We start from the raw sequence: 27225 nt of genomic DNA on the forward strand, positions 1-27225 counted from the left end.
TTCACAGTGCATAGAATATGGAACAGGAGTTCAAGGAAGTAATTTGGCTGGTATTTCACAAGCTATTTTGCAGTTCTAGTTCCAGCGTTGTTTGGAAGGTAGAAATAAAGTTGCCAGGTTTATGTGTACTGGTAAAAACATTCCTAGAATCCAGTAGAGGTTTTGAACAGGAAAGCCAGATGAACACTCAGCCAGTGCATTTAGTAACTGAAATATCACAAAAGAGCAAGTTACAGATGTTGGCTTGTGGTTTTGAACATCCAATTCAATTCTGTTCTTGGGCAATATACTCCTTGTTGATCATTGTAATTAGTTGTATAATGTAGAAATTAAATTTACACCTTAACAGGACAAGGAATATATGTATTTTCTTGTGCTCCATGCACAAAGGGCACTTATTTAGGGAGTATAAGTAAGCTCAGACTTACATGCTCTATGGACAAAGCCTATGTGTTTGCTGCATTGAAAAAATTGTTGAAGAACAGTTCCTTCTTTCAAAGCTTCTTGGCACTTGTTTTGGTGGGCACATACTTTTGGCTTCAATGACTCAAAATCTTTTCAAATGTTCTATTGGTATCCTAGTACTTGTTTGCTGTCATAGATTCTTTTTTTTTCCCTTTGACCCTGTAAGGGTTGATCCTATCTCTAGTCTGAAATTTATTCTTATTTATACTCGCATTATTCCAGAGAATTTGAGGCAGCACACAGAAAATACGTATTATAACACAAGATAAAAGTAAGTAAAGGAAGAAATAGGTGTGATGTTAAAGAGAGGAAAAATAGGATACCAGAACAATGCAACAAATTGGCCAAAGTAGAGGGTTTTATAGTGTTTTTGAGATCACCACGAAGCAATTGGTCAAGAGAGGCACTTCTTGTGCTGATACTAAGACTTTAGAAAAGTTTACCTCATGGGCCTTCATAAAGTGGAAAATTTGAATTCCCAGTTTGAAACAAGGATAAATGTCTGATAATCCTTCAAGCATGTTATTCTTGAAACACAGTGTTTGATATGAATTGGGCAATAAAAAGTTTGAGGTCATAAGCTTCAACAAGACTCTGGAATGCACATGTTTTATGTTTCCAGCAATGGCAGATCCATATGCTTTGACCATCAACCCAGAGGTACATAGCATGGAAAAAGTTGAAATTCTACGTGGTGGTTAAAAAATGTGTCTGCTATAATCATTACTTGTACCACAATTGATGCAAAGAGGAAAACATTTGCTTTATTCTAACTCCAAAGGAATCTTAAGGATTTAAAAATAGTGGTTGAGTTCATTTAAACAAGATCAGTGAAATCATAGCTGGTGGGTTAAATATTACATGATTGGTAGAGATATTCAAATTCAATTTCCATGAAATAAACACGTGGTATGTAAATTTAATCTTACCTCCTAAATAAGCACATAGTTTTAGTAATAAAAAATAATATAATAATAAAGAATAATAAAAAATTATAGCTAACAGGAATTTCTTACAAGCTACCCAGCTTTATAACAAGGTATGGAATAAGGAAAAATATGGCTTGGTAGGCCCTTCATCCCAGCCTCATTATCATATATTCTTTGTGTCTCCATAATGTCTTAAATGCAAATATCTTCCAGGTTTTATTCTTATCTACATAATAACCTGTGATGGTTTGCTGTCTGCTTTGTAGTGTTTTTCCATTCTGTCAAATTTCTTTAGTAAAATGCTGATTGTAATCTGTGGCTTCTGGTTTCAACTGGACATAAAATTTTTTAACTTCTACATAGGTAAGTTTCCCAATTACTATCCAAAACACAAAAGCTAATTAAAGCTCTCAAGTGTGACAACAGATCACAAGGACAGTTTTTGTCTATGGAACATATAGGCTTAACTTATATGATCTCCTGATGAACCTTCCAGCATAAACTAGTTGCAAAATGTAACCCTGTGTAATTGAGCTTATTGCCCCATAGGTTTGTTAGATATAAATTAATTAAATTTTGGAAGACATCTGCCACAGTTATGATTTATATTTTCAAATAGTTAAACTATTCTTTTTGTTACTAATTAGGGTCAGTTGTCTATTGAGGCAAAAACCATGTTTTCAAAGCAGAAGAATTCTATCTTGCTCTGGATAGCAGTAGAACATGGATCTCATTCAGAATCAGTATCAGGTCATCATGATGGGAGTTTCAGTAAAGAAGAGTTGGGGGCTCCTGGCTGGCACTGTCAGTGGAGTATGCGACTCTTGATCTTGGGGTTGTAGGTTCAAGTCCCACGATGGGTGTAGAGATTACCTACAATCTTTAAAAATACAAATAAATAAACAAACAAATAAATAAATAAAATTTTAAAAATCAAAAAAGAAGAAGGCAATGCACATCTCTTTTTAATACAGCTTGAATTGATCATCCAATATGTTAAAATGATGTTTTAAATTAACCTTGATTCCTAGAGTGGATTTTAGGTTTTTACGAGATTTGGTAGTAAGGTTCCTGTATTCGGGACAGCTTGGTCATTTCTGCAAATTCAATAGCTAAGAAAAAACTATAAGTTATAAATAATCTTGTGTTGTTCCTTATTGATTTCCTCACAATATAATAAGTGTAATATTCAGAAGGGATGCCTAAAGTTTGCTTGCACCTTATATAATCTAGTGTTCTGAGAACCCCAAATGTATAGAAGAAACCACAGTGCCTGACTGTGGCCTTATCCTACAGCTGTATCACTCTTAAAGGATTCTAATAAGCTCTTTTTTTCTTTGCCCCTTTAAGACAAGGATGATAATGGCATTCCACTGTGGCTAGTCTCGGGGTGTTTGACTATCTCTTATTGGTTCCTTTAATTCCTTTAACCCTGTCCTCATTTTTATAAATAGTCCTTTCATTAGATTCTCTTTCTGTGCTATCTCTTTCTTGCCAGAACCCTGATTGATAGTTACAGGAATTGGAAGTAGCCTCAGGAAAGAAACCCTTGCTTTGTGGGATGGTATTACTCACATATCTGATGATTACCTGTATAAACTTCTTGCCATGAAAAGTGAAACAATGGCATCACAATTGCTGAAATAACCATCAATAGTGGCATGAGATGGAGTGCTGATGGAAGCCGTAGCATTGGAAGACCAGTCTCTAGCACTTAGCTCCTTTGATAGTGATGATTGCTGAAATCATTGTGTCATTTTTTCTGATTGCCTCTGGGAGAATATGTGAGGAAAAAAGACAAATGGCCTGAATTCCAAACTTAAGGCACGAGTAGAAAATCAAAAAGTTTCTTTGACAGCCTTGAAGAAATCTTATTTCTCATGTAGCTTCAGGGAAAACATGGCTGAGAATCCAGCCCATGGCCTAATAGTAAAGGCCGTAGAGTTGCAATGTTAACTGAATGTGAGACTTAGATCTGTTATGCTAAGAGAAGAGTCCAGGTAGAGAAGTTGTTGGGACCCCACGACATAGAATGGGGGCATTTGGGTAGATATAAATGAGGCTGAGAACTTGAACAAGAGTTAGATTTCAAATAGGTGATGCACATTAAGGAGTACACTGGTCATGATGAGTACCAGCTGTTGTATGGGAAGTATTGAATCACTGTATTGTACACCTGAAAGTAATATGACACTGTATGTTAACTGGAATTTAAATAAAGCCTTAAAAAAAGTTAGATTTCAGCACAGCCCTGGTGGAGAAGGACAAGACCTGTTCTTGGAGGAGAAAACTTGTGCACTGAAGAGTTACAGGATCTTGGCAAATACTTATCTATGTTTCAGGTTGACCTGAGAAGCTGGTGGTCTTTCTAAATGGGTTACTTGAAGCTGGTAATCTATGTGCTGTGAGATGCCAGAACTTCCAGGGCATACTTTAGAGGAATAAATCTGAAGATTTAGGGAGATGGGAATGTTGGACTTGCCCTATTATGTGCATCCTGCTTAGTAATGCTCTATCTGTACCATCCCTACAAGGACCCATAAAATTTACCTTTATCAAGGCATTGAGTAGAGGGTCACAGCTATCCTTGAAAAATTCTTTGGTGGCTGTCTTAATTGGCTGGAGATGATAATGGAGATGCCACAATGAAATCAGGATCCATGATTTCAGTGGGAATATTGAGATCCTGGTAGAGGCCAGGTGGAAGATTCTTAAATGTTAAAGACTTGTTCAGCGCAATTATCATGATAACCCTCAGGAAGAAGTGATAATCAGAGTGTTTGAAACCAAGGATCTTTGATGGTGGTGTATGATCATCCATGTTTAGGAATGAATGAAATTAACAGTCTACTTAAGTACTGCTTGCCATATGTAAGCAGAAAAATTCTAGGTCTGATGAGCAGAAACGTAACTCAAGTCACTGGTATGGTGATTCAATACATATCACCCAATTCTTTTTTTTTTAAGTTTATTTATTTTGAGAGAGAGAGTGCGAGTGGGGGAAGGACAGAGAGAGGGAAAGAGAATCCCAAGCAGGCTCCTCACTGTCAGTGTGTAGCCCAACACAGGGCTCCAACTCATGAACCATGAGATCATGACCTGAGCTGAGATCAAGAGTAGGATGCTTAATTGACTGAGCCACCCAGATACCCCCATATTTTTCAACTGAATCTAGTTCACAAGCTTGGATGGAGTCCCTTTGAGGGGGGACCCTTGAGGAAGAAGCCTCATAGTTGTATTTCCACATGTGGAATTTTTACTAGAGCAAATCAGTATAGGCTTTGGCACCTAGAATGCAGCTATGGACTTGAAATCTAGAATGTGCTTTTCAATTCCCTTCAAAAGAAATAATCAGAAGCAGTTTGCCTTCATATAGCTGGGATAGCATTGTCATTGTCTTACATCAAAGCTATGTAAACACGTCAGTTGTAATATATCATTTCAGAGGGACCTTTGTTTCCTTGATATCCATTAGAACATCCTGCTAGTCTATTACCTTAATGACATGGTGCAAACCAGATAGATGAACTGGAAGTAGCAACTGCCCTAGATACCTTAAAAAGACCCTTCTATCAGAGGATAAGAAATACATCCAGGTCAGAGACCTGTGCCACAGTGAAATTTCTAAGAGTTCAGTGGCATTATTGTGCTCCACCTCAAAAAACAATGCCCAGTCTTAGTTGGCCTGTTTGGATTCTGGAATCACCATACTGCATGTACTGCTCTCTGATCCATTTATCATGTAACCTATATGACTGCCAGTTTTTCATATGACTTGGAGAAACAGAATGCCCCACAGATGGTCCAAGTTGTGGCACAAGCAGCATGGATAAGGTTTGGAATAAGAACATGCTCTCATCTCTTGGCAACTATTCTCCATTTGAAAGGTAACTCTTGGCCTGCTATGAGGCCTTGGCAGAAACTAAACACCTCACTATGGCATACTAAGGGACTGTGTGATGTGAACTGCTCTTTAGAACTTGGTGTTACCTAATTTACTGAATCATAAATTGAACATGGGCAGCAGAATTCATTGTCAAATGGAAAGGTATATGTACTGGGGTGGCCGGAGCTGGTATAGAAGGCACGAGTAAATTACATGGACAGATTTCCTCTGTACCTGCCCCTACTTCTTTGCCACTTTTTTTTTTTTTAACTTTATCTATGGGCTTGTGGTCATTTAACAGAGGAAGGAAAAACTTGGGCTTGGTTTATTAATGTTGTGCATTATATCCAACTGGAAGCACATAGCCTCTGAATTATGCCCCTATCTGTAATGGGGTGGTCTTGAAAAATACAGAGGAAGAGAAATTCTCCCTGTGGGCATAACTTTAAATAGAACATCTGGTTGCCCTCTTTGTTAGGAAGGAGAGCTGGCCTGAGGTATAGATCTGTATTTATGTACAGTGGCTAGTAGGTGGGCCAATAACTTGGAAAGAAGAATATCTGAGATAAGGGAGTCAGTAGGAGAGGTAATACAGATGGATTCTCAAAGTGGGCCCAGAATGTGAAAATATCTGTGAACCACATAACTGCCCACAAGAGGGCATTCATTTCAATAATCAGGTTTACAAGAGATCTGTCCTATGGATGTCAGCCTCTACCTGGTCACCCAGTGGTAGTTCAGTGGTCCTATGTAAAAAAGGAATGACGGCAAATGTGGGTTCAACAACATGGACTTCTACTTGCCAAGGATAATGTACTGGGGTGGCCGGAGGATAATACAGTTACTGCCACTTTGGAGCATTTAACCTGCTTATAACAGAGGCCATTGCAGAGACCCCAGTATGGTAGTATTCCCTAGACCAGTCAACCACCTGGTGGCAGTTTATTATACTAGATCCTTTCCATTATGGAGAGAAGAGGGATTCATCCTCATGGAAATAGTACATATTCCAAATACAGGTTTACCTTCCCTGCCTGGAAAGCTTTTTTACAAGTACCATAATCCAAGGATTTATAGAATGCCTTATTTCATCACCATGTAGTACAACATTAAATTTAAGCAAGAAACTCATTTTATTTTGAGGGAAGTATGTCAATGAAGTCATAACCACTGAATTAATTGATCTTACCTTAAACCCATCACTTAGAAGCAGCTAGTTTAAGGGAAGAGAGGAAAGGCCTGCTGAAGGATTGGTTGTGATACTGACTGGGAGATAACCCAGTGAGGATATGGGATAGGACTTAACCTATAGCCAATTTATGTTGCCATCTAACCCACGTGCAGAATGTGTGGGTCTAGGAACCAAGGAGTGGAGTGGTGGCTCTTCCTACTACTAACAATTCACTTGAAGAATTTTTGTCTCTACAACTTTGTCTTTAAAACATTGGGCTTGGTGGATCTGAAGGCTCTGGTGCCCAAAGGAGAGATACTGTCCCTAGATAACTTAGTCACAATTTCATTAAAGAGGAAACTGATACTGTCACCTGGCCAATATGAGGTCTTTGGACTACGGAGGCAAAGGTTAGAGAGGGGATCATTGTACTGGTTGGAGTGATTGGTCCTCATTACCAAGGGGAATTGCTTGTTGCCCCACAAAGAGAATAGAAGGACTATGTCTAGGACCCTACATGTGCACTAAGATACCTCTTGGTATTCACATGTCCAGTATTACTGAACAATGATAAACTGCAGCACTCCAGTAAAGATAAGGCCACTAAAGATTTGGCCCCATGGAAATAAGTTTTGGGTCATCCCATCAGAGAAGATACTAGTGGAGGATAAGGGGAAAATGAAAGCTGTCATTATCACCTTGGGACTTGTGCTATCTTCTCTTCTCATTATCAGAACCACAATTTTGTTGACCTTTCCTGTGTTGCTATGTCTGTCAGATGAGACTGAGACCCTCCCTATGCTAGGGGATAAATCTTGATTGGCCTAGCCTCACTTCTGTTACTAAAGGGATGGCTTAGGCTTGACAATTCTAGATAATAACACATAGAAAAAGTCTATGGGAGTGCTTTTAACAAGGTACACAAGGCACAGACATACCTTTTTCTGTTTCTAGACATGGCTACCCACTTCTAATGACTGGAATGGCAGATGCCATTTTGGGACCATGATAGGAGCCCACATTAGAAAATAAGTCCACATATTAAGGATGGTAAAGTGCAACCTTGGTCCTTGTGGTGAAGTCTGCTGGTATTCTCCAGTATCCATTTCCTTCTTTAAAAATTTTTTTTTATGTAAGTAATCTCTACATGCAACTCATGACCCTGAGAGCAAGAGTCACATGTTCTTCCAACTGAGCCAGCCAGGTGCCCTCCTTTCTTTCGTTAGCATTAGATCTCCTAAATTTTAGTTGGATACACATATACATAATGTGTTTGTCAAATAGGTAGGACATGTACTGGTCAATGGTACTTGAGTAGAGGTGATATGTGCCACTTCTGGGTTGTACTCTTAGAATGGATATATGCCCTTCTTTCCTTTCTTCTCCTCTATTTGGCTGGAACGAAGATGCAAATGCCCAAGCAACCATCTTGGATTATACCATGGAAGTCCAAGCTTAGGTTTCTTGATATTTCAGAGCCATCATTAATATGAACCCTGGAGGGTTTATGCTAAGATTATATCATGAGAAAGAAATGAATATGTCTTAAGCCACTGTAATTTTCTGCAGCAGCCACATCTATATCCTAACATGTCAATGATAAAGTTGAGCTGCTGAATTAATCCCCACAGAACCAACTTACCTTAAAAAATGATGTGACACTAAATGTCCTTTTGGTTTAAGCTCTTTTGAGTTACAGCCAAAAGCATTCTAACTGATATAAGTATGTTTCCAAGATTGCTAGCTGTAGAGGGAAGGAGTGAGTAGCATCCGCTATTGAGAAACTCCTGATTGAGAGAGCCCTTTTCTTTCTTAAGGAGGTTACATTTTATTTTACTATTTTTTTATTGAAGTATAATTAACACACACTGTTATATTAGTTTCGGGTATACAGTGTAATAATTGGACACTTTCATGCATTTCTCAGTGCTCAACAAGATAAGGGTGCCCTTGATCCCCTTTATTTATTTCACCCATCCCCCTCTCACCTCCCCTCTGGCAACCACCAGTTGTTCTCTGTATTTGAGTCTGTTTTGTTTTTTTTTTTAATCTTTTTTGTTCATTTGCTTTTTCTTAAATTCCACATCTGAGTGGAGTCATATGGTATTTGTCTTTCTCTGTCTGGCTTATTTCACTTAGCATTATACCCTCTAAGTCCATCCATGTTGTTGCAAATGGCAAGGTTGAGAGAGCCCTTTTCTTATGATTGGGGGAAATGAGCATGGTGAAGGAACAACTAGGAAAAAAATCATTGAGGATATAGGAGGGAGGGAATAGTGTACAGAGTAACATCCCAGAGGGGTCAGGATGAGAAGGGTTCTAGAGTACTAATGTACAAATATCTTTTCTTCCTTTTTTCCAATTTAAAATAAACTTAACCTTGACTTTTTAAAAGCAGCCAAATGATGTGTAATACCATACCATATAATTCACCAATTTAAATTGTATAATTCAGTGATTTTTAGTATATCCACAAAGTTGTACAGAACTGATTTAAAACATTTTAAAATATTTTTAATATAATTTGTCAAATTGGCTTCTATACAACACCCAGTGCTCATCCCAACAAGTGCCCTCCTCCATGCCCATCACCCACTTTCCCCTCCCCACCACCCCCCTTAAACCCTCACTTTGTTCTCTGTATTTAAGAGTATCTTATGGTTTGCCTCCCTCCCTCTCTGTTTGTAACTTTTTTCCCCTTCCCTCCCACATGGTCTTCTGTTAAGTTTCGCATTTTAAAATATTTTAATTGTCCCAAAAAGAAATCTTGTACTCAAATGCAGTCACTCTCTGCTTTCTCCTCCTTCTCTTATGTGTATCTTTGTGTGTCTGTGTGACTGTGGACTCTACTGTACTCTTTTTAATGAGATTTACCTGAAAGTAATTATCGGGCTGGAGTATGAGCTGAGAATTAAGATATACAAGAAAAGCAGAACACACTTCTTTTTAATCCATGAATTTGGTTTGTAGATACAGGCGTGAGATAATTCCTGTCTTCCTATGTTGTTTCATTAGTGTTTGGGAAATGCAACTCTATTGAACACAGCCCCCTTCATTTATTATTTTTTTAAGTTTGTTTGTTTTGAGGTGGGGGGAGGGCACGAGAGAATCCCAAGCAGTCAGCACAGCCTGAATTGTGGCTCTATCTCACTAACTGTGAGATCATGACTTGAGCCAAAATCAAGAGCTGGATGCTTAATCGACTGAGCCACCCAGATCCCCCTGACGTCCCTTTTAAAACTATAATGTAAACTTGGTTTACAGTGTTCCTAGCTCTGAGGTCACTAGAGCCATTAACCGAAATACAGAATGCATAAGATATGGCAGTGGTGGGTGAGATAATTTGGTTTTTGATATGTTGATTTTGAAGTGTTAGTAGGAAAACAAAATGAAGATGACCTTGGGCAGTTATAAATTTGGTTCTCGTAAGACGATTTTTCTCTCTTTAAGAGAGCATGAAACTAGAAGCACAGATTTGGAAATTATCAGGATGAAGGTCCTGTCTGAAGCCATTGTAGCAAATTACATTGAGTGAACATAGAGTGAAGAGTTGCTTATGGTGAAGAGACCAAAGACGTGGTAATTAAGAGGCTAGCAATAATCTCATAGGCAGAACGCATCTGTAGAGTGTGGGCAACAACCAAATGCAGAAGAAAACTGTAAGGAATGGGTTAATGGTATCTTGAGGGTCAAGTACCATAAAGGACTGCTTCTAGAATACTGAAAGCTGAGTTTGTAGGCAGAGAGGAAGAAATCAGTGTCTTTGCCTTTTGCTTTGTATTCAAAATTGTCTGCAACCTTTGTGGATGCCAAGGCTCACCCAGACTATGTAATACGATTTTACCTAGAATATTTGCCAGTGTAACTCCAGAGGTTTTCTCTGCAAATCTAGTGGGCATTTTTGCCCATTAGACATTGAGTTACTTACAGATAATGATGAATTTCCAGCTTTCATTTATCTCAATCTTGATCTAAATTTTTCTATCCTAATTTTAAAAGTCAGGCCTGTTCAGTATACAGGTAAAAAAATGCATGATATCCTCTTTACCAACATGACCTTGCTTTTAAAATGGGGGAAAAATGGTGCCTGGTAGATAAGTGCAGATTATTTTGACCTCTTTGGCTATATAAATGTTGTCTGCATATTGGTACTAATTTGTAACTGTTATAGGAAACGGGTATTTGAACATCCAGAATAATGCAGTATATTAGTAATTCTGTGACTGGCTAATGCTGTTAAATTCTTTGAGAGTGTGTGTGAGGGGGGTACTGTTTGTGTGTGTGTGTATGTGTGTGTGTGTGTGTGTGTGTGTGTGTGTGTGTGTGTTCTCCGTGAAAGATGTTGCAGTACATCGTCTGTCCCTGTCTTCGTGCTCCGGGGGTGGGCTGAAGTAGGGAGGGTGTGACGCTGGTATTTGTGTGAACTCGGGCTTGTGATGCTGAGCTCGGTTCACCAGCTTTCTCCTCCCTTCTCCTCCCAGCTCCTTCCCACCAGCGCCACAGCAACATCCTCAGAGTCTGAGCGAACTGCGCCCAGCGCGGGCACGGAGCCTCCCACCGCCAGCAACCTGCGGCCCGGGAGAAGAGCCAGCACAGTGACAGCGCCTCACCGCCACCAGTCCCCGGACCACCATGGCCAAGAACCGCAGGGACAGGAACAGTTGGGGTGAGTAACATATGGTGACTTCTGCAGCCTGCGCGGGGACTGGCCCTCTGGTTTCTGCTTCTGGGGACGAGAGGGCCAAGGGCTGGGAGACGGGCCACAACCGAGCTGCTCCCTGTAGGGCCGGAGAGACCATGGCCGAGTGGTACCCGTGTAAGCAGAATCGCGCTGTGGGGGCGAGGGCTGCAGCTTTCCGCAGGCTGGAGCCCCCTGTCTCTCCCCCACCCCCAGTCCTCCTCCTCGCAGCATTTGGACAGCACCCGCACGTCGCCTCCCTGGGACTCGTCGGTTCCGCTTTAGCGATCCTTTGGCAGAAAGGCGATGAGAGTAGGCAGGGGCTGTTACCCGGCCGAGAGGGGCGAGGGGGTGAGGATCCCTAAGCCCCGGCCCCTTCCTGGGGAGCTTTGAGCCCTTCCGCCTGGCAGGGCGCGGGCTCCCGAGCGGGCGGCATGCTGGAACAATGAGGCAGAGCGCGCCCAGCCCGGCGGGAGCGTTGCAGACCTGAGCAACCCAGAGGAAGGGGCGCCCGCCTGGGAGTCCCCCACCGCTGCAGTACTTGTTTTAATTTGGGGCTCGGAGGGGAATTGGGGAAGAAAGGAAGCAAAGTTGTGGTTTCCAGCCTCTGCTCTACCCCAATCCGGCACCCCATTCAGGCCAGCCCTAAGTGTGGCATTGTTCTTTGATTTTACCTTTTGGAGATATTGGGCTCATGATTCAGCACCAGGCCGAGGGGAGGGGGAAGGAGAGGCTAGGCCCAGTGGGTTCACGCCGCGAGTGGGTGGGCGGCGCTCACGCAGGCGGGGAAGAGAGAACGCAGTGATGCAGGAGAAATCGCGGCCCCGCCCCGCTCTGCTGCTCCAGACTTGGTTCAGGACGGAGAGTGTGGGCAGATTGGGCGTCTTTTTCTGCCCTCGGCTCGGGTTTTCTTCCAGTCACAGTGCTAACCTCACTACCATCTTAGGAACCAAAGCCTTTCAGGACATTTTGTTTTCTGACCCAGAGCAGATCTCAGGCCACTGTTCCTCGGTGGGTAGAGAAATATTTTGTTCCTTAGCTTTGTTATTTGGAAAGCTTACACACATCCTCTAGGAGTTTGGAGCTCCTGGATCTCTTCTGTGTCTCAGTGAGGACTCTTCTATAACTGTCCATCGGACCAGGAGGTATAAATTTAAATTTTGGGGGGGCTTACTTTTATCAAAAGACCGTATTTCTCCTTGCCTGGTTGTTCACAGGGCCAACTTAACTCCCAGTAGGCAACGTTTGTGGTAGGTGTGGGGAGCTAGGGCAGGGAGGTCTGGCTCTAGTTGTATGAATTTAAGAGAAAGCAGTTGCATTTTCTGAGATTACCAAGCCTCAGTAAGTGTGAGTATTGTTATAACACTGTTTTCTTTGCTTCTTAGGAGATTATGAGTAAGCGTTTTCACTGTCCCCCTAACTTTTCCTTGGCCTAGAGTAGGAATTTCTTTTCTTTTTTTCTTTTTTTAAAAGTTTATTTTGAGAGAGAGAAAGAGTGGGGGGGGGGCGGTGGGCAGAGAAAGGGGGAGTGAGAGAGAATCCCAAGCAGGCTCTGAGCTGCCAGTGCAGAGACCCATGTGGGGCTCGAACTCACTGTGGTATTATGACCTGAGCCTAAATCAACAGTGGGTCCCTCGACTGACCTGCCCAGGCGCCGCTAGACTAGGAATTTCTTGAACACTCATGGTTCAGGTGTGGATGTTCAAGTCAGTTTTGATCTTGATCTCTGTGCATTGTTGACTCAACCATGTTAAGAGACAGGCATGTGGAAATTTATTCTGAGCATTAAAGTTCTTCTTAGTGAAGCTTTGGATCATTATTCTTCAGTATTTTCTTTGGTTTCAGATTTCTTATATGGTGGAGGTTTTTTCCTCTTGGAAATGTTTCTCAAATGGGATTTGCATAAAAATCACATTGGAAAATTGTTAGAAATGCATATTTCTACATCTTCTAGCAAGAGTTTTTCTCTTTTTTAATTATTTTTTTTATTTTTTTAAAGTTTTAATTTTAAGTCTCGTTAACATACAGTGTTATATTAGTTTCAGGTGTACAATATAATGATTCAACACTTGTATACATCACCCAGTGCTCATTACAACAAGTGCGCTCCTTCATCCCCATCACCTGTTTAACCCATGCCCCCCACCCACCTCCCTCTGATAACCATCAGTCTGTTCTCTATAGTTAAGAGTGTCTTTCTTGGTTTGCCTCTCTTTTTTCCCTTTCCTCATTTGTTTTGTTTCTTAAATTCCACATATGAATGAAATCATATGGTATTTGTTTTTCTCTGATTGACTTATTTCTCTTAGCATTATACTGTTTCCATCCATGTCATTGCAAATTAGCCAGAGTTTTTCAATCAATAGCTGATATGAAGTCTAGGAATCTGCCTTTTAATTAGCATTTCAGGTGATTGACAAGCACTGGATAATTTATATTTGATGGGAACATGTCCCAGACGGTTTACCCAGAAGTCATCAAGAGACTCTCAACTCAAGTGATGAATTAGGAAAAGAAATACTAAAGTATTATACTAAAGTGTGGTCACTGGAAATTTTCACAGAAAAGAAATATTGGAATTGTGCAGTCTTGATCCTCTATGGAAATGCTTTAGTACTCAGATTTTTCTTTGCTATGAAGTATATATGATGTGGGGTGCCTGGATGGCTAGTTGGTTAAGCATCGACTCTTGGTTTTGGCTCAGGTCATGATCTCACAGTTTGTGACTTTGAGCTCCACATCCAGCTTCACATTGACAGCATGGAGCCTGCTTGGAGTTCTCTCTTCTCTCTTTGCCTCCTCCCCGCCCCCCCCGCCCCCACCAACTTGTGTGCGCATGCTGTCTGTCTCTGTCTCTCTCTTTCAAAATAAATAATAAATAAACTTCAAGAAATAAAGTATGTGTGATGTAAATGACTTAGAAAAATGTAGTAACATGGAGTAAGAAATAGAGGTTTTTTGGCGAAGGTGTTAGCCCTGTCTGTCCTGATTTCATTTTATTACCAGCACCTAGTGTAATACCTAACACTGAGTAGGCATTTAAAAATAACATTAATAGCTAATGTCACTGAGCTAATATCATATGAGGTAGGTACTGTAATCCTCATTTTACATATTAAAGGTAAGTGATGAAGCCAGGATTCCAACTCTGGCGGTTTGACTTCAAATTCTTTTTATCTTCACCAGCATGCTATACTGCCTCTTAGGAGTTGAAAATATCTGCTGCATTGTATAGAACTACAGTGTTTAAGGCACAGTCACCTGCATCATTATTTTTTAAAATTTTAGTTAGCATGCAGTGCAATACTGGTTTCAGGAATAGCATTCAGTGATTCATCACTTAACAGCACCCAGTGCTCATCACAAGTGCCCTCCTTAATGCCCATCACTTGCGTTATTGCCTTTGCTCCTTAGCCTCTGAGTAGACATAATCCCTCTTTTGCAAATAAAAAAACTGAGTCTCAGATAAGTTAAATGACTTGGCAAAAATCATATATTTAGTAAGTTAGAGGAAATTAGAACCTCGGGTTGCCTTCTAATTGATTTTCTATAGCATAACGCTGTGGAATGTTTTATAAGATAATGGGGCATGGTGTGAGGGTAGAGAGAAAACAGGCTCAGGTGATAGCTTTTAAAACTCAGCTTTTAAAAACTCAGATGATAGCTTTATTATTTTTCTTAAGACAATGAACTGGCCTTATCATCTGGCTAAATATATTTCAGACAAGTTAGAAAGCACTAGGTCAAGGCCAAAGGTGGACTCCCCAGAATTGGAAAATATAGTTATTTCCAAGAAAAAGGCAAGAGAGAATTTGCAAAATTTGTACAGGATACCTAAAATTGAGAGAAGTACACTATAGGACCATATCACAGCTAATCTTTTTATCTGAGTGATCAGTGACCTGTTAGGTTCTAATAGGACTATGGAAGTTACAAAGCAAAAAAAGCAGCTCTACTAACCAAGAATTGGGGATGTTATTTGAGGATCATATCCAGAGATACAACTGAGAAGCAGGTCTGTGAGTAGAACTGAGAATCCCAACACCTATACTTAAATCTACACCGAACCAGAAGTTTCAATAAATGTAAGCATTTAAAAGTCCATTTTTCAGAGGTAGACATTATTCTCATTTTAATATGTAAGGAATCCGAGACTCAGCATGAGGAATGTGCCAGAGGTCCCATAATTTATAAATTATAGATCTAAGGTTTAGGTTCAGGGTTGTTTGTTTCCCCAGTCCACTTGATGAAGGCCAGGAACTAAAATAGTATACCAAAAAGGTGCCATGTCAAGCCCGTCTAGGCTTAAGCTGGTATAAGAAATCAATGCTGTATAAACTTAATCGCTTTGGACTAGAAAAGAAGGCGAAGAATGTACTAGTGTGGAAAATAAAAGATACAGATGGCTATCAGAGGCAGTAGCTCGGAAAGCAGTCTTTCAATGTTGAGCTTAGAATTTAAGTACTACCAGAAGCAAAACAAAAGTGCATTCTTTAAAATTTGTTTTTGTTAATTACAGTTGCTTAAAACTTGGGAGTTCACATGGGAATTTGGTTTTTCTACCGTGTAACAGAAACTGTCAGTACACTGATGCTTTAGAAAAATAATATTTGCAGTAAGTATAGGGAACGTCTGTTGAAAAAGCATTAGGTTTCTGTTTTTGTTTTTTGAGGCAAGATTATAAATGATCTTGAGTATAGTTACTTCCTTTTCTTTCTTTTCCAGTTGGTTGTATTCTATTTTTCTTAAAATGAGACTATTTGTGCCTTTTTACTCGCCTCATTTTGTATGTATCTATTCCTTCTGAAACAAAATAAAATTTCTAATGAGTCATACGTGTACTTCCCCTACAGACTCTCCCATCTCATTTTGCTAATTTGCCTTCCTGACATCTTTTCTCAAATACATTTTCCAAAAGATATGTATTTTTTATACTTTGTATCTGCTTACACCTTGTCTTGATGACTCCTGGGTTATATCTTTGCTCTGTTTCAAACTCTGTAGTCTTTACTATCTTTAGAACCAGTGACTAGACTCTAAATGGAACCTGTGATCATCAGGAAAATGGTCTACTGTGAGAAAATTTTGGTCATAAAAGAAAGGTGGGGTGTTTTTAAATTTAGAGGCTTTTCCTCTTTTACATAAAATTTTATGAAAAATATCTGTACAAAAGAATATGTAAAACACAGATGTTTTTTATAAACATAAATTTACTAATTTTCTCATAATTTTTTTGTAGTGTAACTTTTTAAAAATTTATTTTGAGAGAGAGAGCGCGCATGTACATGTGCACCTGTGTGAGAATGGGGGGGTGGGGGGAGAGAGAGAAAGAGAGAGAGAGAATCCCAAGCAGGCTCCATACTATCAGTGTGGAGTCCAATGTTGGGCTTGATCTAATGAACTGTGAGATCATGACCAGAGCAGAAACCAAGAGTCGGATGCTTAACTGACTGAGCCATCCACATGCTCCTGTAGTGTAACATTTTAATTCCCTTATCATTTATGTTTTGTGTATAGCATACACTATGCCTTGAATATTGGTATCCCCCCAAAATTCATGTCAAATGTGATAGTACAGGAAGTGGGGGCATTGGAAGATGCTTAGGTCGTGAGAGTGAAACGCTCTGAATAAGATGAATGGGATGAACAGCCCTCTCTTTAAAAAAGCCCCACAGGGTTCCCTAGCCCCTCCCACCGTGCCGGGATTCAGTGCGGACTCTTCGACTTGGAAGAAGGTCCTCACCTGACCATTCTGGCACCCTAATCTTGGTCCTCTAGCCACTGGAACTAAGAACTAAATTTCGTTATCAACTACCCAGTCTGTGGTGTTTTGTTATAGCAGCCTGAACTAAGACATTCTAGAACTATTTTCTTTGTGGTTACCATGAGGATTACATTTAATATCCTAAAGTTACTGTACTCTAATTGGAAATTATATCAGTTAAATTTCAATAACCTATAAAAACTCTGCTCCTTTTTAGCTCTATATGCACCCCTTTTAGTTACTGACGTCACACAATTACATCTTTATACATTATGTGTACAAAACATAAACTAATAGTTATTTTTAAAAATGCATTAGTCCCCAAAGAAGACATACAGATGGCCAACAATCACATGGAAAGATGCTCAACATCACTAATCATTAGGAAATGCAAATCAAAACCACAATGAGATGTAACCTTACACTTGTCAGAATGGCTAGAATAAAGAAGACAAGAGATAACAAGTGTTGGCCAAAATGTGCAGAAAAAGGAATCCTCACAGTTGGTGGGAATGTAAAATGGTGTAGCCACTGTAGAATACAGTATGGAGGTTCCTCAAAAAATTAAAAATAGAAATAGAACATGATCCAGTAATTCCACTACTGGGTATTTACCCAAAGAAAATGAAAACTTAATTCAAAATATGCATATTCTGTATGTATATTTCAAACACACACACACACAGAAATATTATTATCCATAAGAAAGATGTGCTCTTGTCATTTGTGACAATATGAGTGGACCTAGAAGGTATTATGCTAAATGAAATAAGTCAGACTGAAAAACATATATCATATGGTTTCACTTTTATGTGGAATCCAAAAAAACAAAACAAAAAGCTGAAACAGAGTCATAACTACAGAGAACAAACTGATGCTTGCCAGATAAAAGGGCGGTGTGGGGAGAATGAGCAAAATGGGTGAAGGGGAGTAGGAGATACAGGTTTCCAGTTATGGAATAAATAAGTCATGGGGATAAAGGTACAGCACAGGGAATATAGTCAATGGTATTGTAATAGGGTTATATAGTGACTGATGGAAGCTACACTTGTGAACATAGCATAATGTATAAACTTGTGGAATCACTGTATTGTACACCTGAAACTATTTTAACATTGTGTATCAACTATATTTCAATTAAAAAATGTATTAGTGCCTTAAATTATGTAGAAAACAAAATGTGAAATTATAAACAAAAGTCATAATACTAATTTTTAGGTTAGTAATTGTATTTTTTTAATATATTGGTACCTTAGATCATGTAGAAAACAAAGAAACAACATTACAGAATGTTGTTTTAATAATACTAGCTTTTATAATTGCCCAAGTATTTACCTTTACTGAGAATTTTATTTCTTCAGATGGTTTTGAGTTACTGTCCAGTGTGCTTTCATTTCAACCCATGGGAGTCCCTTTCACATTTCTTGCAGGGCAAGTCTGGTGGTAACAAATTTTGTCAGCTTTTGTTTATTTGAGATGTCTTAATTTCTCTCTCACTTTTGAAGGACATTTTTGCCAAACATAGGATTCTTGGTTGACAGATTTTTTAAAAAGCACTTTGAATATATCAGCCCAGTGTATTCTGGCCTCCAAAGTTTCTCATGAGTAATCTGCTGCCAGTCTTATTGAGGATTCCTTGTACGTAATATCAGTTCTCTCTCGCTGCTTTCAGAATTCTATCTTTGTCTTTGTCTTTCAGCAATTTGGTTATAATATGTCTCAGTGTGGGTCTCCTGCTTGGAGTTAGTTGAGCCTTTAAATGTTTATATTCATGTCCTTTAGCAATTTTGGGAAGTTTAGGGCATTGTTTCTTCAAAAAAGTCTCTGTACCTCTTTCCTCTCCTTTTCGTACTCTAACAATGTGTATGTTGGTCTGCTTGATGGTGTCCCGTGTTTCCCTTAGGCTCTGTTCATTTTTCTTCAATCCTTTTTCCGTCTTTTCTGCAACCCTGATAATTTCAATTTCCCTGTCTCCAGCGGCTCATCATTTCCTTTGTGTGCTCAAATATCCCTATGAATTCTTCTTGTGAGTTCTTCAGTTCAGTTATTGTACTTTTCAGCTCTAGAATTTCTTTTTGGCTTCTTTTATGTCTATTTCTTTATTGATATTTCCATTTCTGTTCAGTGTTTTCTTGACTTTCTGCATTTTCATTTAGTTTTTTTGAGCATCTTTAAGACAGTCATTCTAATAAGATGTTTGTTTAGTAGGTTCACCATCTGGTCTTTCTCTGGGATGGTTTCTATTTACCTTTTTTTTCTTTTGAATGGGTCATATTTTCCTGTTTCTTTGTATGCCTTGTGATTTGTAAGACTGGACATTTGAATCCAATAATGTGATAAAAAATAAGAAAGTTACTTTCAACTTGGTTAGTTCCCTATCTACTCCCAGAATCCTCCCCTGCCCCACCAGATTGCTGTAGGGGCCTAGTGTGACTGGGAGCTAAATTGTTGACATTTCTTTTCTCCTATGCATCAGTTTTGCACAACTGGCCTTTTCTTTCAAAACTGCAGCATTCCCACAGATGTGTGCATGTGAATAAAAATGCTAAAAACAAAACAAACAAAAACAAGCACTCCGCCCATCTCCTCAGTACCACCTGGAAAAAACATTTACATTCTTTTCAATAAATAGCAAGCACTATGAAAAAAAAATAGGAAAGTCAGATTCTCTTCCTTCCCCAGGGTTTCCTGTGTTTGGGATTTGTTTGTTTGTTTTCATCATTATAGGATGAAATATATGTCTTTATGCTGACAGTCAGCCTGAGGTATAAAGTTAAGACATTCTCAGGTCTTTTTTGAGCCTCTGCCATTCTGTGGGCATGTGTGGTGAGTTTTTTATTTTCCCTGTATATGCAGTTACCTTTGAATATCCTAATCTTTAATGTCTGACTTCCAAAAGAGGAAAAAGTGAAAACTGAAGACGGGAAAAAAGGGACTGGCCCTTGGGACATCTGGGTGGCTCAGTTGGTTGAGCATCTGATTCTTGTTTTGGCTCAGGTCTTGATCCCAGGGTCACGGGATTGAGCCCCATGCCAGGCTCTGCACTAAGCATGGAGCCTGCTTAAGAGTCTCTCTCTCTGTCTCTCTCTCTGCCCTTCCTTCTCCCTCTCCCCCGCTCCCCCTTTCCCCCTTCCCACCCCCCCACCCCACCCCCACCCCTGCCAAAAAGGTACTGGCCCATTAAATCTCCTGGAAGTCACTTCACCGAGAAGGAAGTGGCAGTCAGCAATGGGGGAGAATACAACTCTGTGTCTGTACCTTTGTGATAAGAAGCAGCAATCAGCAATTGGAACACAAATCCCCAAATTTTGGAGGACAGGGTCCTTACTGACTACCCTGACTTCTGTAAGCTGTGTGTAATGCGCATTAACTGCCTGCCATAGGGCTGAGGGGAGGAGGATCAGTAGCCACTGCTGAGTTAAGAGTTGAAATTGACTAAAATTAACCACGATCTACCGTTCATGCCTCCTCCCAGAAGTTGTAAGCCTTCCAGAGTTCCAATAGTTCTATCAGGTAGATTCTGTCAGTGTAATTGTTGTCATGGTAGGGAGACAGATTCCTGGTGCTTCCTACTCTGCAGACTTCCCAACTTCATTTTAAGCTCTAGAACTATTTGGATTTTATTTTTATGGCTAGTATGATGTAGAAATTTCTTGGACTTTTTTTTCCATATGGACAACCAAGTGACTCATTAGTGAATAATACACTTTTTTCCCATTGATCTCCAAACTGTATTGTCAGATATTACTCCTGAATATGTGTGAGTCTGTTTCTGCACTTTTTATTGTGCTCCAGTGCTCTTTGTCTATCCTTGTGTCAATAACAGTTTTAATTGCTGTGGTTTCATAGTGTCTTCATATATGGTAGAACATATTGTCTCATTGTGTTCTTATTTATTGGTGTTTTGAACTATTCTTTATTCTTGGCTTTTGCTTTTGTATAAAATTTTAGAATCAGGTTTTCAAGTTATTTGGAAAGCCCAGTTGGGATTTTTTAAATTAAAATTGTATCCTGTTTGTCGATTAATTTGATAGAATTTTTACTGTACTGAATATTTCTATTCATGTACATAGTATATTCCTTCATTTATTTAGATTTTGTTTGTTTATGTCTTTCAATAGTTTAAAAGCTCTCCTTGAAGGGATGGCTTTTATTTGTTAGATTTATTATTTTCCTTGTATTTTTTAGTTGCTATGATTTTTCCTTGTTACATTTTTTACTAGCTGTTAATAAAAATGCAATTGAGTTTTACATATTTATCTTATATCTAGCAACCTTGCAAAACTCTCTTATTAATATTTGTGTGTGTGTGTGTGTGTGTGTGAGAGAGAGAGAGAGAGAGAGAGAGAGAGAGAGAGAGAGAGACAAAGGGACAGAGAGAAAGAGTGCATGTGTGAGAGTTGGGAAGGGGCAGAGAGAGAAAGAGAGAGAATCCCAAGTGGGCTCCATGCCCAGCACAGAGCCCAACATGGGGCTCTATCCTATGACCATGAGATCATGACCTGAGCCCAAATCAAGAGTCAGATGTTTAACCAAAAAGCCAGCCAGGTGCTCCTTATTAATTTTAATGAACTGTCTTTGATTCTGTAGAATTTTCTATGTAATGAAGCATACCACCTACAATATTGACAGCTTTATTCATTCCTTTTTAGTCTTTATCTTTTAAGTCTTTTTCTTATCTTAGAATAAGAACATTCTCCTTTTTTCCTAAATAAAAGTTTTTTTTAATTATCACTGGATATGGAATTATAATTCATTTTCTGTATTTATTGAAATAATCATACGGTTCTTATTCTTTATTTTGTTCCTGTGTTTAATTACATTAAGGTATCTTTTGTGTTGAAGTGATCCTGCCTTCCTAGAATAAGCCAAGACATATTGTATTACCTTTTTAAATATGTTGCTAGATTTTCTAATTTTTAAAAAATATTTTCAAGCATGCTTATAATCAGTATTCCCTTTTCATACTTACTTTGTCTGAATTTCAATATATCAAGTCTATATTAACTTTATGAAATGAGTGGAAGATGATTCTTTCTTTCTTTTTTTTTTTTTTTTTTCCTATTCTCTAGAAGAGTTTATATAAAATTAGATTGATCCAGTTTGGGAAAACTAGTTTATTAAAACTGCTGTTTACTTTATAGTAAGATTTTGAACTATTTTTTTTAAGTTTATTTATTTATTTTTATAGAGAGACAGAGACCACATGAGTGGGGAAGGGACAGAGAAAGGGAGACAGAGAATCCCAAGCAGGCTCCACACTGTCCATGCAGAGCCCAACATGGGACTCAAACTCACAAAACCATGAGATCGTGACCTGAGCCGAAACCAAGAGTCGGATGGTTAACTGACTGAACCACCCAGGTGCCCCAAGGTTTTGAACTATTGATTTAGCTTCAGTATGGGTTTTGGAACAGTTAAAGCTTTTTATTTCTTCTTGATTCAGTTTTAGTAATTTGTATTTTTCTTGGAATCTGTCCATACATCAGCTTAGCATGAGGTTGTTCTTAATTATCTGTTATTTTCTCTGCTTAATGTTGTGTTTTCCTTATTATATCTTTTATTGTTTAATCTCTCCTTTTTTCTTTATATTTACTTAATTTCCATGTATCTCTATTATTTTATTTTTTTACTTTCTTTGATTTTATTCTATATTCTCTTTTTAACTTAAAAAGTTGGATACTGAGCTCACTGATTTTCAGCTTGTCTTCTTGTATCCTATATATGTTGATATGCAGTAGATTAATTTTCATTTAGTTTCAAGTATTTTAAATGTCTACAATGATTTGTACCATGGTACAAATTTGGTATGGATTTTTAGGGCATCTGGCTGGCTCACTCAGTAGAGCATGCAACTCTTGATCTCAGGATCATGGGTTCAAACCCTATGTTGTGTGTAGAGATTACTTAAAAATAAAATCTTTAAAAAAAAGAAAGAAAGAAAGTATGGATTTTTCTAAATTTTGTTACTTATGTGATACTTGATTTTACTCTAGTTAATATTATATAGCAGTACCACTTTCAGTGGTCATAAAAATGTTCTGTATCTGTACTGTCCAATATGGTAGTCACTAGCCATGTATATCTTTTGAAGGGTTGAAGTATGGCTAGTGAGAATGAAGACCAAATATTTACTTTTATTTAATTTTAGTCAATTTAAACAGCCTCATGTGGTTAGTTGCTACAGTATTGAGCTGTTCATGTTTATACTCATGCTGTGAACTTTGTTGAAACTTACTTTGTCGTCCTAGTACATGTTTAATTTTTATAGATTTCCACAAAATCCTGGAAAGCATTTTATGTTTTCTAATTTTTGATGGACTGTGCTTATATATGTTTGCTAGCTCAAGCTTATTTTTTTTTTAAAGAAGAGTGAATGAATGGGTTTATTTTAAAGACAAATAAGTTAATATAAATAAAGTATTTAAAGGTTGCATTTGCTGTCAAATCACTTTAAAAAATTTTTAATTCCAGTAGAGCTAAAATATAGTGTTATATTAGTTTTGGATGTACATTGTAGTGATTCAATAATTCTATATAGTTTAAGCTTATTAAATGTATATTCATGTTTTCCATACTCTGATTTCTGGGCTGTTTGATCTATCAGATACTGATATCTGATAGATACTTTAAAAATCTGATAGAAATCTTAAAAGATGATAGTGGACTTGTCAATTTCCCCTTGGTCTGTCAAGCTTTTATTGACTTTTGAGCTGTGTTGTTAGGTGCACATGAATATGGACTTCTTACATTTTCCTGAAGAATTGAGCCTTTTATTCCTATCTAGTGATCCTCTTTATCTTAAGGAATGCTTTTTGCCCCAAAGTCCATTTTGTTTGATATTAATATAGATGCTTCATGTTTCTTTTGCTGATTTAGTTTGTGAGCATACTGAGCAGAATTGGCTGGAGTAGGAGGCTGACTAGATCACACAAAACAAATCATCTTGTCCATCTGATTTTTGAGTACCTTCTCTGCAGTGAATGCCGTCTGGTGAGCATTCACATGGAACTGACTATACTTATACTCCATGCCCATTCCAAAGGTCCAGACACATACTTGTTTGAAATACCTAACCATCTGCCCAAAATGTTAGCTACTGTCTGTGAATTAGAACAATGCCATACCTTTGGCCATGTGCTACAAGCCTCATGGGCTCTGTCTGCTCTCATATCTATCCGTTCTACTAGAAGACAGTGTAAGTTTCTTCTTTGCTGTCTCTTCCAGAGGTCATGAGTGCCTTTCATGGGCAAAATCTAAATCAGAAATCTAAGATGCAATTATAAGAACTGTAGTATTTTACTTCCCACACTTATAGTCTCTGCAAATTAGAACGGTGGAGATAGTCCTGAACATGACACAGTTGATATTCAGCAGAAAGGGTAACCAAAATTTTCCGAATAGCTGACTCAAAGATGATTAAAGGCCCAGACAATTGCTGAGAAACTAAATACTTCTAAAATTGACTTTTTTCAGTGACTATACATGCAGGTGTATTTGTTTGTTTGCCTTACTGGAAATGATACTTCCCATCTGCTTTTTTTTCTTAAAATAGGTGAACATATTTTCTTATGATTAGGTATTTTTCAATCACATGATTTCAGATGGGTCCATATTTTGCATAGCATAGCCATGACATAATTTATTTCCGTTATCCTACAGTTAGGCATTTAGATTGTTTCCAATTTGTCATTCTATAAATAATGCTATAATGAACCTTTATGTAGACAAATACATATGTACAGTCTCGATAATTTCCTTAGGATAAATTCCTGGAAATGGAATTGTTTTATTAAAGGGTATGTACATTTTTTAATGTTTTTGAATGTTTCCAACTCTATGTGTACAGTTGACCCTTGAACAACATGGGTTTTAACTGTGCTAGTAACACTTAGATGCAGAGGTTTTTTTGATAACAGTATATAAATGTATTTTCTCTTCCTTCTGATTTTATTAATTACATCATCTTTTCTCTACCTTTACTGTAATAATACAGTATATAATAGCTATGGGATAGAAAATGTGTGTTAATTGACTTATTATTGGTAAGGCTTCTGGCCAACAGTAGGCTATTAGTAGTTAAATTTTGGGAGAGTCAAAAGTTATATGTGGATTTTTGAGCATGTGGGGGGTTGGCACCCCTAATATTGTTCAAGGGTCAACTGTTTATATTTTTTTAACCATTGCAAGTTATGATAGCCAAAAACTTTATCTCCTTTAATTAGTATTTTATCGGGGCACCTGGGTAGCTCAGTTGGTTAAGCATATGACTCTTGATTTCGGTTCAGGTCATGATTTCATGGTCATGGGGTCAAGTCCTACATCAGGCTCCAAGCTGAGGGTTGAACCTGCTTGGGCTTCCCTCTCTCTGCCCCTCCACTGCTCATGCACATGTGCTCTCTTTCTCTCAAAATAAATAAATAAATAAATATTTTTAAAAAATTAGCATTTATTCAGTTACTAGTAAGACTGAACTTTTCCCTCTATGTCTCTTACCCATTAGTATTTCTTCTTAAATGTTTATTCATTTTTGAGAGAGAGAGAGAGAGAGAGCGAGTGCACGCAGGGGTGGGGAGGGGCAGACACAGAGAGGGACAGAGTGTCTGAAGCTGGCTCTGCGCTGACAGCAGAGAACGTGATGCTGGGCTGGAACTCACACACCGTGAAATTGTGACCTGAGCTGAAGTCAGACACTCAACTGACGCAGCCACCCTGGCACCCCAGTATTTCTTCTTTTTATCTGTTACTTACCTTTCTATTTAAGTCTTCTCACATGTGTATGAATATATATGACACACACACATACACACAGTGCCTGAATCATGATGGCATTCTTCTTCTAGAGGCATCCATTGAATAGTTTATGGAATGCTTTTGTATTTAAAATAAATAAACAGACTGTTAAGTGATTTACTTATTTCTTCTAAGATTCTGAAGTTGTAGGACCTGCATTATTTCTTGAAATCCTCTTCCTTAAGGGTATTGCGAGCAGAACAGTCTGAGAGTCAGCATGGTAGTGTTCTGAGATCTATGTGTAATCATCTCATTGTAGTTCATATCTCTGCTCTTGCTTAAACATTTTTAAGAGATTCATTTTTGTGAGTTAATGTTTTGTTTTTGTTTCCTTAACCCATTTTGTCCCTTTCTATATGAACTCCCTTTGTTGTGATTTTGGAAATCATTCTGGGTCATTCAGACAAATGTTTTCAGTCATTTTTCAAGTTTATTTGTTCAAAAGAGATTTTACAGTGTAAGAAAATATATTTCCTTTTAATTTCAGTTGCTAAGAAACCGTTTCCTAGGTGCTATGTCTTTTCTCTGTAAAGGCTCCAATGTCCTCATAGTTTATCATCTTGTGGGGTTTAATTTTTTCTGGAAAGATGAAGTATAGATTTTTTCAAAGTTTACAGTCAAGAAAATTAGAAATACGTACTCCCAGCATCTCCAGTATATTAAAATGATTATTTTCCATATTTAAAATTTTTGAAGATTCCCTTTCAACATATATAAATTTATAGCTGGGTGGCCAGCTTCCAGTGATTTAGAATATCACGTAGAATGGAAAAGTCCCAGAAGTCTTTATTGAACATAAAATCCACTATATGAGAAGATGAAACAGTATATATATTTTTTAGTTTTCCCCTTGTGAGCCATACATTTGTATCATCCATAGTAAAATGTTAATTCCCATCTGGTTTTCTTCTATCCTGTTGTCTGCCTCTTTCCCTTTTAAAAATTTGCATAGTGTTCAGGGAATTGAAACAAATTTAGTTTAGCAAAACATATTTAAGAGGGTAAAAATCTGGTGCTAAAGAAACTTGGCATGCATTCTAAAGGATTTTTAGATTCTTTATAACAAAGATAATCTTGATTGCTTGGTTGAAATGTAGTTATGAACAATGAATCAAGCACATAACATTTATTCTTAATGGCACTGTGCATCTCAATACTTTTTCAGAACTACTTTATATTAATGTAAATATGTATTGGGTACCTTCTGTGTGAGCTTCCATTTAAAAGTTTTTTGTTTTTTTTTTTTTTTTTTTGTCAAGAAGTACAAACACGAGTAAGACAGTTTCCATTCTCCAGAAATTTTTAGGCTGTGATTTCAATTTTGACCTTTTTAATAGGAACTGAAGTTTTTCTAGTTTAACAGTTTTATTGAGCTATAATTATATACTATACAATTCACTCATTTAAAGTGTACAATTCAGAGGCTTTTAGTTTATTCAGAGTTGTGCATTCATCACTCAGTTTTAGACCATTTCATTGGCCCCAAAAGAAAACTTGCATCACCTCCTAATCCCCTCCTGCTCTCCAGTCCTAGGCAAC

General features: G+C 38.1%; 1 protein-coding gene across 3 annotated transcripts in view; it reads left to right on the forward strand.

Annotated features, from left to right (window-relative positions):
* ATL1 (atlastin GTPase 1) overlaps positions 1-27225 on the forward strand; it is an 82246-nt gene that overhangs the window by 410 nt on the left and 54611 nt on the right. For all 3 annotated transcript variants that reach the window (XM_027065685.2, XM_027065683.2, XM_027065684.2), the window contains exon 2: positions 10933-11117. In XM_027065685.2, coding sequence (XP_026921486.1) covers positions 11084-11117 — 34 coding nt within the window. In that variant the 5' untranslated portion in view covers positions 10933-11083. The remainder of the gene's footprint in view (positions 1-10932; positions 11118-27225) is intronic.

This window comes from Acinonyx jubatus, chromosome B3 (genome assembly GCF_027475565.1).
Source record: "Acinonyx jubatus isolate Ajub_Pintada_27869175 chromosome B3, VMU_Ajub_asm_v1.0, whole genome shotgun sequence".
Classification (NCBI taxonomy): domain Eukaryota; kingdom Metazoa; phylum Chordata; class Mammalia; order Carnivora; family Felidae; genus Acinonyx; species Acinonyx jubatus.